Genomic DNA, 12,574 nt, shown 5'->3' on the forward strand with positions numbered 1-12,574 from the left:
ATTTTTAGCTCGACACAGGAAAATCAAAGACCGTGAAGCTCATATTAAACTTCGAAATGCATTAATTGAACACTTGTGGTCCGTATATACTAATTCTGAGAATTAGTACAATGTAATTTTTTTTTGTTATTTTCAATTTATCGATTGTAATCTTATATTAATTAAGTTAAAATAATTTAGTTATGAAATATGTTATGTATATCAAACTATTAAAAAAATAAAGAAAATCTTAAGTTTAATAATATTATAATAAAAAGTAATATTTTTAGTGTGAAATTGGTGTTATGGTTGGAGATGATAAAACAATTGAAACACCAAAATATCAAATTTGGTGTTAAAATTTGGTGTATTGTGGTTGGGGATGCTCTTATGTTTTGGTTAGATATACGAAAATATCACGCAGATCAAATAAAGTCATAAGCTGATAAAAGACATACAAAGATATACTAAACCGAAGCAATACTTAAATCAAGGATCCAATTTCAACATAAACACAAATTGTCACCATAGAGGCATGCATCAGACATCATCCATCTTTAAATTCATGGATAAAGCTTCAGAGCTTGTCAAATACTCAATGATTTGATCGAGATCATCAAAATCTTCATTGCACTCATCCAAGTTTCCAAGTAAACCGTTGTTGTTGCTATTGTCAGAAACCGCTAGGGTTTGCTCTTCCGTGTTCCCTTCAGAATTCACAGTTACATCATCCATCTCCAAATTCACCGATAAAAATTCAGAGTTTGTCACCGTATCGAAGATTTGATCGAGATCATCAAAATCTTCATTGCACTCATCCAAGTTTCCAAGTAAACCGTTGTTGTTACTATTGTCAGAAACCGCTAGGGTTTGCTCTTCCGTGTTAAACCCATCGAAATTCACAGTTACATAATCTTGAATGCAAACCCTTGCAGAACACGGCTGATGAATTAGGGTTTGCGTTTGATGATCTCTTTGCTTCTCCAACTCCTTGAGATCTCGCAACATAGTCGACATTGAATCCATCGCCTCTCTCAACTCCTCCAGATTCTCTGATTTTAGAAGACTCTCATCTTCCCACCAAAACCTTTCATCACAAGGACGCTGATTGGCGAGAAAAGCAGCGACGACATTATCAACAGAGGAGTGGCCAAAACTGTAGAAAGCGGCGTTGGAATTAGAAGAAACAGGAGTCGCTATGATCGCAATCTCTGCGTCCGAGAGAAGACAAAGTTCAGAAGCTTTGCTATACAGACCCTTACGACGTTTGGAGAATGAAACCGCTCGTGGATTTTTGTTCTGTATCTTCTCTATAGCAATCTTCCTCTTCACGCCACCCATTCTGTTTTTTTTCTCAGTTTCACAAACAAAAGAGAACGAGACAAGACTTGAGAGTTTTGTGTGCTGCCGCTTGTTGCGAAAGAAGAATATGATAATGGACTCACTCTCGTTCTAATCAGATAGATATATATATAGACTTAGTAGCCCTAACTCGTTTTCTAATTAATCCATGTTATTTCCTTTTTCTGATAATTGCTAATCAGTAATTAAACGACTAAATAAACTTGTTTTCCTTTTTTGAAAGTAATTAGTACACAAAACCACCTGAAACAACATCGATTTTGATTTCCTTTTTTACTGATAATACCCTAATCGGTAATTAAACGAAAAATTAAAACTGTTTCCTTTTCTAAAAGTAAATTACTCAAAACCATCTAATACAAACAAAGACCGGTTTAGTTAAACCGAATCTGTATTTAGTGGAATTTTTGGTTTAGTCGGTGAATTTGTTTACTACTGATTGTCTAATAAGCGAAGGAGGACGAGTAAACCAACATGCAAATTCTTCCTTTAACCGGTTTGGTCAACGGTCAATAAAATAAGACCGTTATGAAGGGTAAAAGCGTCAATACAACAAAATATTTAGGAGCCTCTCTTCTTCTCTTTGTGACCGTTACGAATCCAAAAACCAAAATTGCAAACTTTGTGAGGAAGAAGAAGACGACACAGTATTGAAGAATACAATCTCAAACCCTAGTATGGAATCTCTGTTTTATGCTGGTGAATCAATGTCCGATACACAACAAAAACTCAAGCTTTTGGTTGATAATGGTGAATTGGTGATTACGGATTCGGAAGAGGATCTAGATATGGAGATTACGAGAATCTGTTGGAATTGAGTATCCTAAACTAAATCCTACAAGAATAACAAGCTTGGTGAGAAGAAGAAGATGAAGAACAAAGGAAGAAGCAACGGAAGAAGAAGACGATGGCGGAGAAGAGACGTCGTGAAGAGAGGAGTCAAAGGAAGAGAAGAAAGTCAACAAACCAAATGGGTTTGTGTTTTGTGTGTTGGGTCATAGGTAATGAGATAAGGCCCATACGAATAAGTGTTTTGTACAAGTTGTCTAGTTAAGGTCCAACAAGAAGAGGTTGTGACAACTAAAGTAAACTAAGAGAGTGAATTAAGGTGTTGGAGTTCCAACATAGTAGAGTGGATGATGTAAGTCTTAGGACAATGATGTGGTCTAGAGTCTAAGTGTGTGTAGTCTACCAAGTGGAGCAAAACCACTATATGTATGTGTTGTTTGTGTTGTGTAAGAGTATCCAAGAATATTATCAAAGTAGAAGATTAAAAGAAAATAGTTTTTGTTCTTTCTCTCTAAAGACAATGAAACCGTAAAGGAGTGTGAGAAATAGAGAGATTGTGAGAATTACAACAGAATCAAAGATTCGTATGGAAGATTCTGAAAGAAGAACAAGTGAGATTTGGAAGAAGAAATCAGGGTTTTGCTGGAGAAGAATCTTGTATCAATTAGAAACATATAAGTACTGATTCTTCTGTGATCAAAACATGGCTACAGGTTTGTTGAAGACTTCTTCTGTGACATCCTCAGCATTGAAGACTTGTTTAAGAAACTTGATTTTTGAGAAGTTAAAAGGTAGAGACTTCTTGAAGAAACAAGCTCACAGCCATAAATATTCTGGCAAAATCCACATTGTTCATCTTTGTTATTAAGCATTATGTTTTCTTCTCTGTGGCCTTTGTGGATCCTTCTAAGAGACTACATTATTGAGATTTCCAGAGCTACTTTTGTTTTGTAGGTTTAATATTCTGATGTATACATATATGACATTGTGTTGTAATTCTCACATATCTAACCACTTTAGTTAGATCTCTTGCTCTCTTGTCTCTCACACAGATTTTATTCTTTGTTCTAGAGAGACACAAAAGCGTTTTCCTCCAAAGACTACATTGTTAATTACTTGGTTACTCTTACACAACACAAGGACACACATACATAAACTACTTCTACTTGAGACACACACACACTTGCACACTTGCACTTAGACCTAATGATGGCTCTTACACAAGACCTACTTCTACATACATTGGAACTCTCACTCCTTGATTCACTCTTCTACTCTAACTTAGACTTACAACACAACACTCTTTAACTAAACATACTTGGGCCTAATTCATCTTCAGCCCATTACAACCATATTACAAAACACAAAGCCCATATGTTTGTTGACTTTCTTCTCTTCCTTTGACTCTTCTCTTCACGACATCATCTTCTTCTTCCTCTGTTCTTCATCTTCTTCTTCTCATGGATTCTTCTTCTTCTTTTTCAGATTCAATCAAGGATACAATTCCAACACATTGCCGTCGTAGAGCCCACGAAGCCCGTTGTTTGCTAACCCATACATGTAGCAAGCTGACCGGCCTGGCCAAAACCGGTTTCGATAGGCCTAATACTATTTGAATACTATGTGTTTGAAATTATTTTGGACTTATATATATGTACACGTGAAAACCAAGAAACATTGAATTATTGAAAAAATAGTCATGGTCCCATTACCAATTGAATAAAGTTCTTTATTTCTAAATTTCAATCTTGCTTCCCTCCAAGATTATAAGTAATGGAACGCCATGCCCCACGCCCACGGGCAACCAATTCATAATGCATGGCAAATAATCATTTGAGAATATGATTACCGGTAAAGATAGACTTAAAATATTAGGTAGTTTGGTTATTAAAGATAAACTTAGCTGGAAATGTGTTTGTTTCAATTAGAAATCATAATCTAAACATAAAGAAACTTAGAGTACTTCTATATATGTTTAATTGATGTCCAACAAAGTTATAATTTATCTTAAACCCTTTACCAAAAAAGATTATTTTAAGTTTAGCGTTTATTTAAAATCACTGTAGAAATATACAGTTTTGTTTTACGTTGCATCAACATTTAAAAGAAAAAAAGAAGGAAAATTGGTATATAATTAACAACCAAGTAGAAGTTAGCTATCAGAAAATAAAACAAAATTATCGGCATATAACCAAAATGAAAAGAAGAATGTCACTTACAATAATTAAGTGCGAAAATATAGAAGAGCTACATATATCTGCGTATGTATAGAAACAGCTAGCTAGCATGCAATGTAGCGGGAAAGCGAGTGCATGGACTTCAGTGAGTGTGTCTCATATAATGCCATTTCAACTTTTAACCTAAAAAGCAAAACTCTCTCTTTGTTTCAACCAAAATACAAAACAACCACTTGCGAGAGTCAATAAAGCATCAGACAAACAACTAACCACATACACACCACAGCTTACATATATTGATGTCTTTGTACACATTCCATTGGAAATATCAAATTCTTGAAAAGATTCTTCTTGTTATCATCTCATAAACTTATTTAGTATATATTTATCAAAAATAAAAAATTAATATAAATATTATTGAGTCACCTGTTTTACTAAGAGTTTTAATATAAGTATATAACAGTACAAAAAGTTTTAGATTTCAATGTTTGTTTATATAGAAATATACTAGGTCTACCCCCTTTTCAACGGGAAATGCTATTATTATTTCCTTTTAACTTCTTGCTCTTGTACGTACGTAGGAATTAAGACAGAGATATTATTTTAACAACATCAAATGTGTCTTTATTCAGAAATTTCTCTAAATGAAACATTCCTACATACCAACGATCTAGAGAAATACTTAGATGGCCAAATCAGAAGAGAGTACAACTGATCACTAGTGAATTTGTCAAGAATAAACGCGAAAAAAAGATGAGCTAAACTGAGCATTCATAATTAAGATTACATCGCAAAAATAATCTACATAGGATACATCAAACTCGCAGATTAATAAGGGAATTCTTAAGTAGATTTTGTAGTTTTAGAGACTTATTCCTATTTTTATTTTTATTTTGAATTTCTAGATACCAATTGATTCCTCTGAACCTAAACCAGATCTACATAAGAATTCCACAATTTTCTGCCTCACCTTCATGACTTCATCTCCCTTCAGGATGGAGAGGAAAAAGCTCGAGGGTTACATTGTCAATGATTTTATTAAAAGTAGTTGCCATAGTACTACTATTTTTGTTTCTCCTGTTCTCTATCTCCAAGTTCTCAAATCCCCAGCTCCTACATGTCCTCTTGTACTCATTCTCTTCCACTAACTCCTCCTTCTCCACCATTGGTTCTCTCTACACAATCATAAAAATTATCCTTAAATATAGTTGATCAAAACCACAAAACTATACAAAATCCTTAAATTCCTACCATAATGTCTAGTGACGATGATGTTCTTGTCTTCATAGTTACACTCGGATTAAAGACACCAGTGGTCGTGAAGCTGCTTTGGCAACTTAGGCTGATGAGGTTGTTCCTCTTCTGCTTCTGTCTCTCGCGGGCTTTGTGGTTCTGGAACCAATAGAACACATTTTTCCCTTCGATTTTCCCGTACTTACCGAGTTGCAATGTGATATGCTCAATCTGTTGAGCATTAGGAGTACGCATTCCACCTTTGTACAACATCTCAAGTATCCCTATCTGTTCTTGAGTCGGGTTCCACCTTGTCCCTCCCGGGTGCGTCTCCAACTGAACCCACACATTATTTCATTACATTTGTTAGGAATCATACATTAAAATAAATAAATAAAATTAATAATAAAAGGAACCACTCCAGTCGTTATAATTTATAAATGTCAAAGTATTAGGTATGCCGCAATTATCAAAATTCTTCTAGAGTGAATTCTTCTTCTTTTTTCAAACGAAAGAAACGATGTAAAATGTACGAAGTACAATAATGGAACTGACTTGATGAGGAGGGTCTCGTTTGTGTTCAAATTTTGTCGGACCGGTTTGATCGGGTCTAATGAAGTTTTTAAGGTCAAAAGTGGCTGAAGTGACGCCGGAGGAAGAAGAAGGAGGGGAGGGAGGGCTGCCGGAGAGCTTAGGGGCGAGAGGACGGAGGCGTTTGCAGCTTAGGCTAAGGGATGATGTCGAGTCATGTTGATCCCACGATGAAGAAAACCCATTCGAAAACTCATGAACCTTCATTGCTATATGTTAAAACTAGCAAATGCTATGCATGCCTTTCTCGTTACAAGACTTAAGCTATGTATATATAGAGGAAGATAAGTGTGAAATGATAGTGTTAGTGTATAATGATATCATTGGTGATATCCAGTTGGGTAGGAAAAAGAAAAAGAATGGAAAATGAACAGATGATTTTTACAAAAGTGGGACGTCGGGAAACCAAAGACCAAATGATGGGATATGGTTGACTTTTATCATTTAAAATCTCCTTGTCCTTATTGTAAATATATACACTCAGAAATGTAAAAGCAATAGGTAAAGAACAAATTTGAAACTAATTGAAGACAGTGATCTTTGTTTGAGAAAGTGAAATCTCATTGTGTGAATATAGATATGCGTACGTGTGTCTCTACATACACGTAATACATGCGTACGTGTGATATCTGATATGTTCATGTCTGCATGGAGCACTACTTTAAATTCGGCATAGTAATGTATCAACCAAATTTTAGTTTCATGCTTACGCATGTCATGCGTGAATACCGCATAATTTATCTCTCTTATAAAATTTTCCTCTACTTGTAGTTGTAGTCTATAGTACTATGTCTTGAGATCCTATAATTTAGGCAGAATGTTGAGGGACATGAACCACGCTAAAAATAATATGTTATAGATACGTGATATCAAAAGACTTTACTATTCATTGAGATTGACATTGACCTACGAGCCAATAGGTTTGCTTTTACAGGAAAAAGGTTTGAATTTTTTTTTTTTGGGATCAAATTCTAACAAATGCATGTGATTTATTAGAAAAATCCCAAACCAAAGCTTGACAATCTTTCATTCTACTAGTTGTATAGGGACATAATTTCTCTCTCACCTTTCTTTATTTTAAGAAATTATTTTAGAAATAAAACACTGAAAAAAGTTAGCTTTAATGATAGGATGTCGAATGCTTTTCGGTGGCTCTCAAGTCTCAACTACTTTATTTAGAGAAAAGAAGAATGAGAAGAAGAATGAATAAGGGGAAAAGGTATCTTCCAATCCCAATACTCGAAATTGCTTTTATTACTTTTGTTAAGATACGGATTTTGCCTAAATTAGTGGTAGTTTATAATGAGCCAGGACAGACTTTTATGCGGAAAAGAAAAGGCTAGAAATATCTTAATGTTATATTATCATTGTTTATTTTGATAATAATACATCATTATAAATTTAAGCTTATATGTTTATTAGATATTGATACAAAAGCATGGTTTGGTTTGGCAATGTCAAGCGTCCCATTCACTTTAGATCAGTGTATTGTATTGTTATTCTCTTGTACATCGGGAACTGCAGAACCTCAATTTCCCAAGTAATTTGGGTATTTTACTAATGAAAAGTAGTAACGTATGATATTCCGGAATTACAAAGTTTTTTCTTCTAATTACTTTTGAGTTTTGACTAATATATCATCATCTTTTTATTTGATATGTAGTCTAGAATTACAAAGAACAGAGACCTTGAGTATGAACTGTGAAGAATAGTCAAAATTATTTAGTCTCGGCTAATCCAGTTATGATGCAAGTATATGTACAGTACGAAACTTACACTAATATATATGGATATCAAAGTTATGAAGGTGGAAAGTCACAGTTCATATCACTGGTTAAAACATAAAAATTGATATCATGGAGGAAATATAGAAGTACCAGTGTAGGTTGATCATGACTAATAGCTAAAATTAATAACATCTTTATCCTATGAAGATGGATTTTTTTATAGAAATTTCACATTTTTAAAAAATAATGTATACTGACAATTTTAACCTTTTAATATATTTTAAAAATAATAAAAAATATTTATCTACTTATTTACTTAGGATAAAACAGGTAAACAATTTTAAAATTTATATTAAAAATACAAAATTTGTATCTTTGTGGGACAATTTTTTTCCATAGAAAATTCATCTTTGTTGGACGGAAGGAATATGAAAGCTCAAAGTTCTAAAAAGACTGCTCTATCATTCATCAGATACTGGAAAATGAGTGGAACTTTACTGAACCCAAAGCATAACAAGAAACTGGTAATACCATTCATATTTTTTGAAAAATGTCATCACACGATGGATAACCTGATTCGTGTGTCAAGCTGTGATCAGATGGTTATTTCTTCAATTATCTATGGCCCATACTATATCGTCGATATTCATATGCAGTGACCCTCCTCCACTACACTTGCCTCTACCACTGTTCATATGTATTTTTTTAGGACACATATTTAACATGTTTATTTTTCGATCCATATGTAATACTATGTCGGTAATGACAGATTACTGATGGTTTGAGGTTTAGGGTTTCAAAATTTGAAATAAACTAGCATAACATGTTCACAACCAATCATTGTTGGATCTCTTTTTCTTCCAATTTGTTTACTTCGATCTCCTCCTCATCTTTTTTTTAGCTCTTTAGCTCTTCTTCCTTCCTTTGATTTGTATTGTTTGTTGATGAGATATGTAGCACCCTTCGAAAAATTCGACTTAAATCGAGAATAATTCCATTAATCCAAGTAATTCTGATAAATGGGTAATCGGTCTATGGGAAAAAGCTTAAATAAAACGTCGTTGACCTGCAATAGGGAAATGAAAAGAGTGAGACACATCTAGGTGGATAATCTTGAGGACCCGAAAAAATAGAAAAATAAGAGATTCAAGGCCGAAAAATAAGAAAAGAGAACATATGTTGAATAGAAATCCATTCATATAAATCGACTGATCGAGAACCGAACAAAGGTTTGCCTTAGGTTTTGTTTGTTTTTGAACAAACTCTAACTTCTTATTCAAGGAACATAAACCATTGCAATTGATTGTTTTTTTTATCAAGATTTCAAGAAAAGGAGTTATTTTCTCTTTACTTAAAATTAAATAAGTTGTTTGTGAAACCGTAGTTTCTACGTTTTAATCCGCTCCCAAAACCAAATGAACCAAATGATAAAATGATTAAAACATACAAAATGAGACTCCAAACAACTAAAAGTGGGACATATCATATATTCCTTAGGTCTCATAATAAGTAGTACTCCTTCTATTCCTAGAAAATTGATTTTCTAGAGTTTACACATATATTCCCTCCGTCACACAAAGATGAATTTTCCATTAAAAAAAATTTGTCCTATAAAAATAGAAATTTTATGTTTCCAATGTAAATTTAAGAACTGTTCACCTATTTTACCCTTATTAAATAAATATTTATTATTAATTTTATAATATATTAAGAAGTTAACATTGTCATTATACATTATTTCTTAAAGAATGTAAAATTTCTAAAAAAAATCATTTTTGTGAGATAGAAAGAAACAATCATTATTTAATTGTTTGATAATTTTTTTCTATTAGATATTATTTTTAATAAACTATGAGCCAATAGTAATTTAAAACAGTTACTCCCTTTTCTCAATATATATATATATATAATATTTTGGCTAAAAACACAAAGTTTAAGATACTAATTTTTATTTCTACATTAAAAACAGAATTCAATATTTAGTTAAAGAGAATTTGACCAATAAAATATTTTATTGCGGAATATAAATAGTCACAAAAATATATAAATTTATTTACATAAAAACTTGAGTTTCTTGTCCTAAATATCTTATATTATGAAACAAAATAACGGAACTACAATTATTTGCAATTATCATCTCTTGAAATCTATCATTTATTGATATCAATTAGCAAAAAAGAAAAAACAAATCTAAAAAATCAGTCTTTGTGAAACAACCCTAAAACACTAAAACATCAAACTTTGAGGAACAAAGAGATTATATATCCTTTTATATTTTAATTTTTGAATTTCAAAGACTGTTGGTTTTTATTTTTAATACATATTTTCACACAATTGTTTTTATTGTACTCCTATTAATTATAGAGGTAAATTAATAAGATGATAATTAGTTTCTTAAAATTTGTATAAACATTTCTGAACGATATTATTAAAAATGATGGGAGCATAATATGTGTTTTTTTTGGTTTTTTAAAATGTTCGAGTCGTCCTAAATTAAATGCCTCTCGGAATGTGGAGTCTTTGTCGGAAATAACGATGTTTCACGGTAGGGTATAATTCTGATTTTTGGGAAATTAGATTTATATTGGTTACAAATAAAAGCTAGAACAATGACAAAAGACAATCATGCTTATTGGAAAAGTGAAAGGACAAGTGTCATTCCATCTAGAAATGGTGCGTGGGGGGTAATCATATCACGTTTGACACTACACCCTTCCACATACATTTTCTGCTTTCTCTTTAAAATTCAGGACTCACTTAATTAAGAAAGCATGAATTAGCCAAAAACTAAAATTCAAACCAAAATTAACAAAGTAATGTGTTGTTTTTTATATGATGTAGTAGCATGCTAATTCAGGTAACTGAGTAAATTTATATAGTCTATATCAGGACATCGTTACTAGGTTTTATTACGTAAAAGAAACTGTATATGAGAAGCCAAAGTAGTAGTGTGGTACTAGTTATCTACGATTACTAGTGGATCGTTCACGTAAAAATATCGTAAAAGTAGATGTGCATTGGCAATCTTGTGTTATAGATCATGTGTTAGAGAAATTGGGATGGTCAAAAAGGACGAAGGAGAATGATTGAATAAAAAGAGATAAGTGATGAAGTCGAGAGTAACTCTAAGTGGAGCAATCGGTGCTATAATAGTATTCATCAATCATTACCAATTCGTATTGTAATCTAACAAACTAAATTTGTTATCATAGTCACGTGCCTATGGCCCGCACGTGGCAATCCCTTCCCTTTGTTTAAGTGAAATCTTGGAATTCATTTAGAAAAAGATGTACGTATCTATTGCCGGAATGTGTAGTTTTGTTGGAAAATAGCTAGAGATTTGGGAATGTTTTATGGTTTGGAGTAGGAGATGTTAAGGAACTATCCTTAATGAATAAGAAATAAGATGAACACTGAACACTTTATTTTCCGTTGAGAATATATTTTTAACGGTATAGACCATTCACATTAGATAATATATAGTTTACGGTGTATACTACTGACGATATTTATCATCCACCATCCGATTCAATAGTTCTTTTTTTTTTTGATAAAGAGATGCAAGTAGAGAGAGATCAGAGACTTAAATCCGATTCAATAGTTTCATCATGAAACTTTCATGTATATTTTTCATATAGACGATCTATTGTTTACGGTAGATAATAAAATATTGTTCGCAGTCACTATCACTGTTTATATATCCGATCCTCCTATCTATACCATCTACTATTCATACTAGAGTAAATGTCTGGGTACGCCCGGTTTATTTTAAATTTTTATTTATGTTTTTATATTGTTTTTAGTTCATATTTTTTAAACATTTGCTATATATAAATATAAAATTAGTTTGAATTACTTATATTTTTATATACTATCTATTTATGATATTTAAAATGAAACTGAATTACCTTTTATTTGTTTTTTATTTTCTTAAAGATGATTGTAATATAAATAGTTTTTTATTTATTTATTTTCTTTGAGGTTTTGTTTTGAATAATTATTAGATTTGTTTTTGTTGAGGTTGCTTCATTAGTTGGGATTACGTATAGTAAACATATTAAACTCAATGGGTGGATAATTTGTAAAATTTATTTGTAGAAGCTAATTTTGTATTATTAGATTAGTAGATATTGTTCAATTCTGCATATATGCTAATTTTAAAAAAGAGTTTATAGTGCTTATTATGTATAAGGTTCTTAATGTTTTCAAAATTAGTTATTTGTAATTTACCTAAATTTGATTTTTAATTAAAATAATGAATTATATTACCTTCTTTTTTTGTCAACTAATGAAATATATTACCTAAAATTTATAAAAAATTTCATTGAAAATTGGACCTTTGTCATATCCCAAATAAATTATAAAAATATTAAGCTTCTTTTAAATCGTTTTTTTGTTAGTTTAAACCATTTTAATTGAAATCCAAGAAAAGTTAATATTTTATTTTAAGCATTTAATTTGCTTTTGTTTTTTGAAATAAAAAAATCAACACTTATTTTTCTGGTAATATTTATTAAAAACTATTTTTTATTTTCTAAAAACAATTCAATGATTTGGTGACAAGGCATTTAGAGGGGGTATTTTAAAAAAATCTGATGTACCATCCTCTAAAATGATTTTTAGAATGATGATGTGGATGGCTTGAGAAGCCTCAAATTGTTTTTTTTTATTAGTAGTAGATTGTAAGTCATGCATTACAATATTAGATGACATAGT

General features: G+C 31.7%; 2 protein-coding genes and 1 non-coding gene across 4 annotated transcripts; 1 reads left to right on the forward strand and 2 right to left on the reverse strand.

Moving 5' to 3' along the window:
- Nucleotides 1-519: 519 nt before the first annotated feature.
- Nucleotides 520-1,336, reverse strand: AGL97 (AGAMOUS-like 97; the record flags this gene model as incomplete). The annotated part of the gene is made up of 1 exon (NM_103604.2): nucleotides 520-1,336. The coding sequence occupies exon 1, from the start codon at nucleotides 1,318-1,320 to the stop codon at nucleotides 520-522; it is 801 nt and encodes a 266-aa protein (NP_175144.1). The 5' UTR covers nucleotides 1,321-1,336.
- Nucleotides 1,337-1,936: 600 nt separating this feature from the next.
- AT1G09495 lies at nucleotides 1,937-2,622 on the forward strand. Its single transcript, NR_143495.1, has one exon. It is a non-coding gene; the product is annotated as an uncharacterized misc_RNA (transcript).
- A 2,286-nt stretch (nucleotides 2,623-4,908) lies between these two features.
- Nucleotides 4,909-6,570, reverse strand: WOX4 (WUSCHEL related homeobox 4). 2 transcript variants are annotated; one of them, NM_103605.7, is made up of 3 exons: nucleotides 6,096-6,570; nucleotides 5,559-5,876; nucleotides 4,909-5,482 (listed from the first exon to the last, which is right to left on the reverse strand). In NM_103605.7, exons 1-3 carry the CDS (start codon nucleotides 6,336-6,338, stop codon nucleotides 5,288-5,290), a joined length of 756 nt encoding a protein of 251 aa, NP_175145.2. In that variant the 5' UTR covers nucleotides 6,339-6,570; the 3' UTR covers nucleotides 4,909-5,287. The 2 variants fall into 2 exon arrangements, with proteins under 2 accessions (NP_175145.2, NP_001320246.1); NM_001333264.1 differs by having other exon boundaries at nucleotides 4,909-5,876.
- Nucleotides 6,571-12,574: the final 6,004 nt, after the last annotated feature.

This window comes from Arabidopsis thaliana (assembly GCF_000001735.4).
Source record: "Arabidopsis thaliana chromosome 1 sequence".
NCBI lineage: Eukaryota > Viridiplantae > Streptophyta > Magnoliopsida > Brassicales > Brassicaceae > Arabidopsis > Arabidopsis thaliana.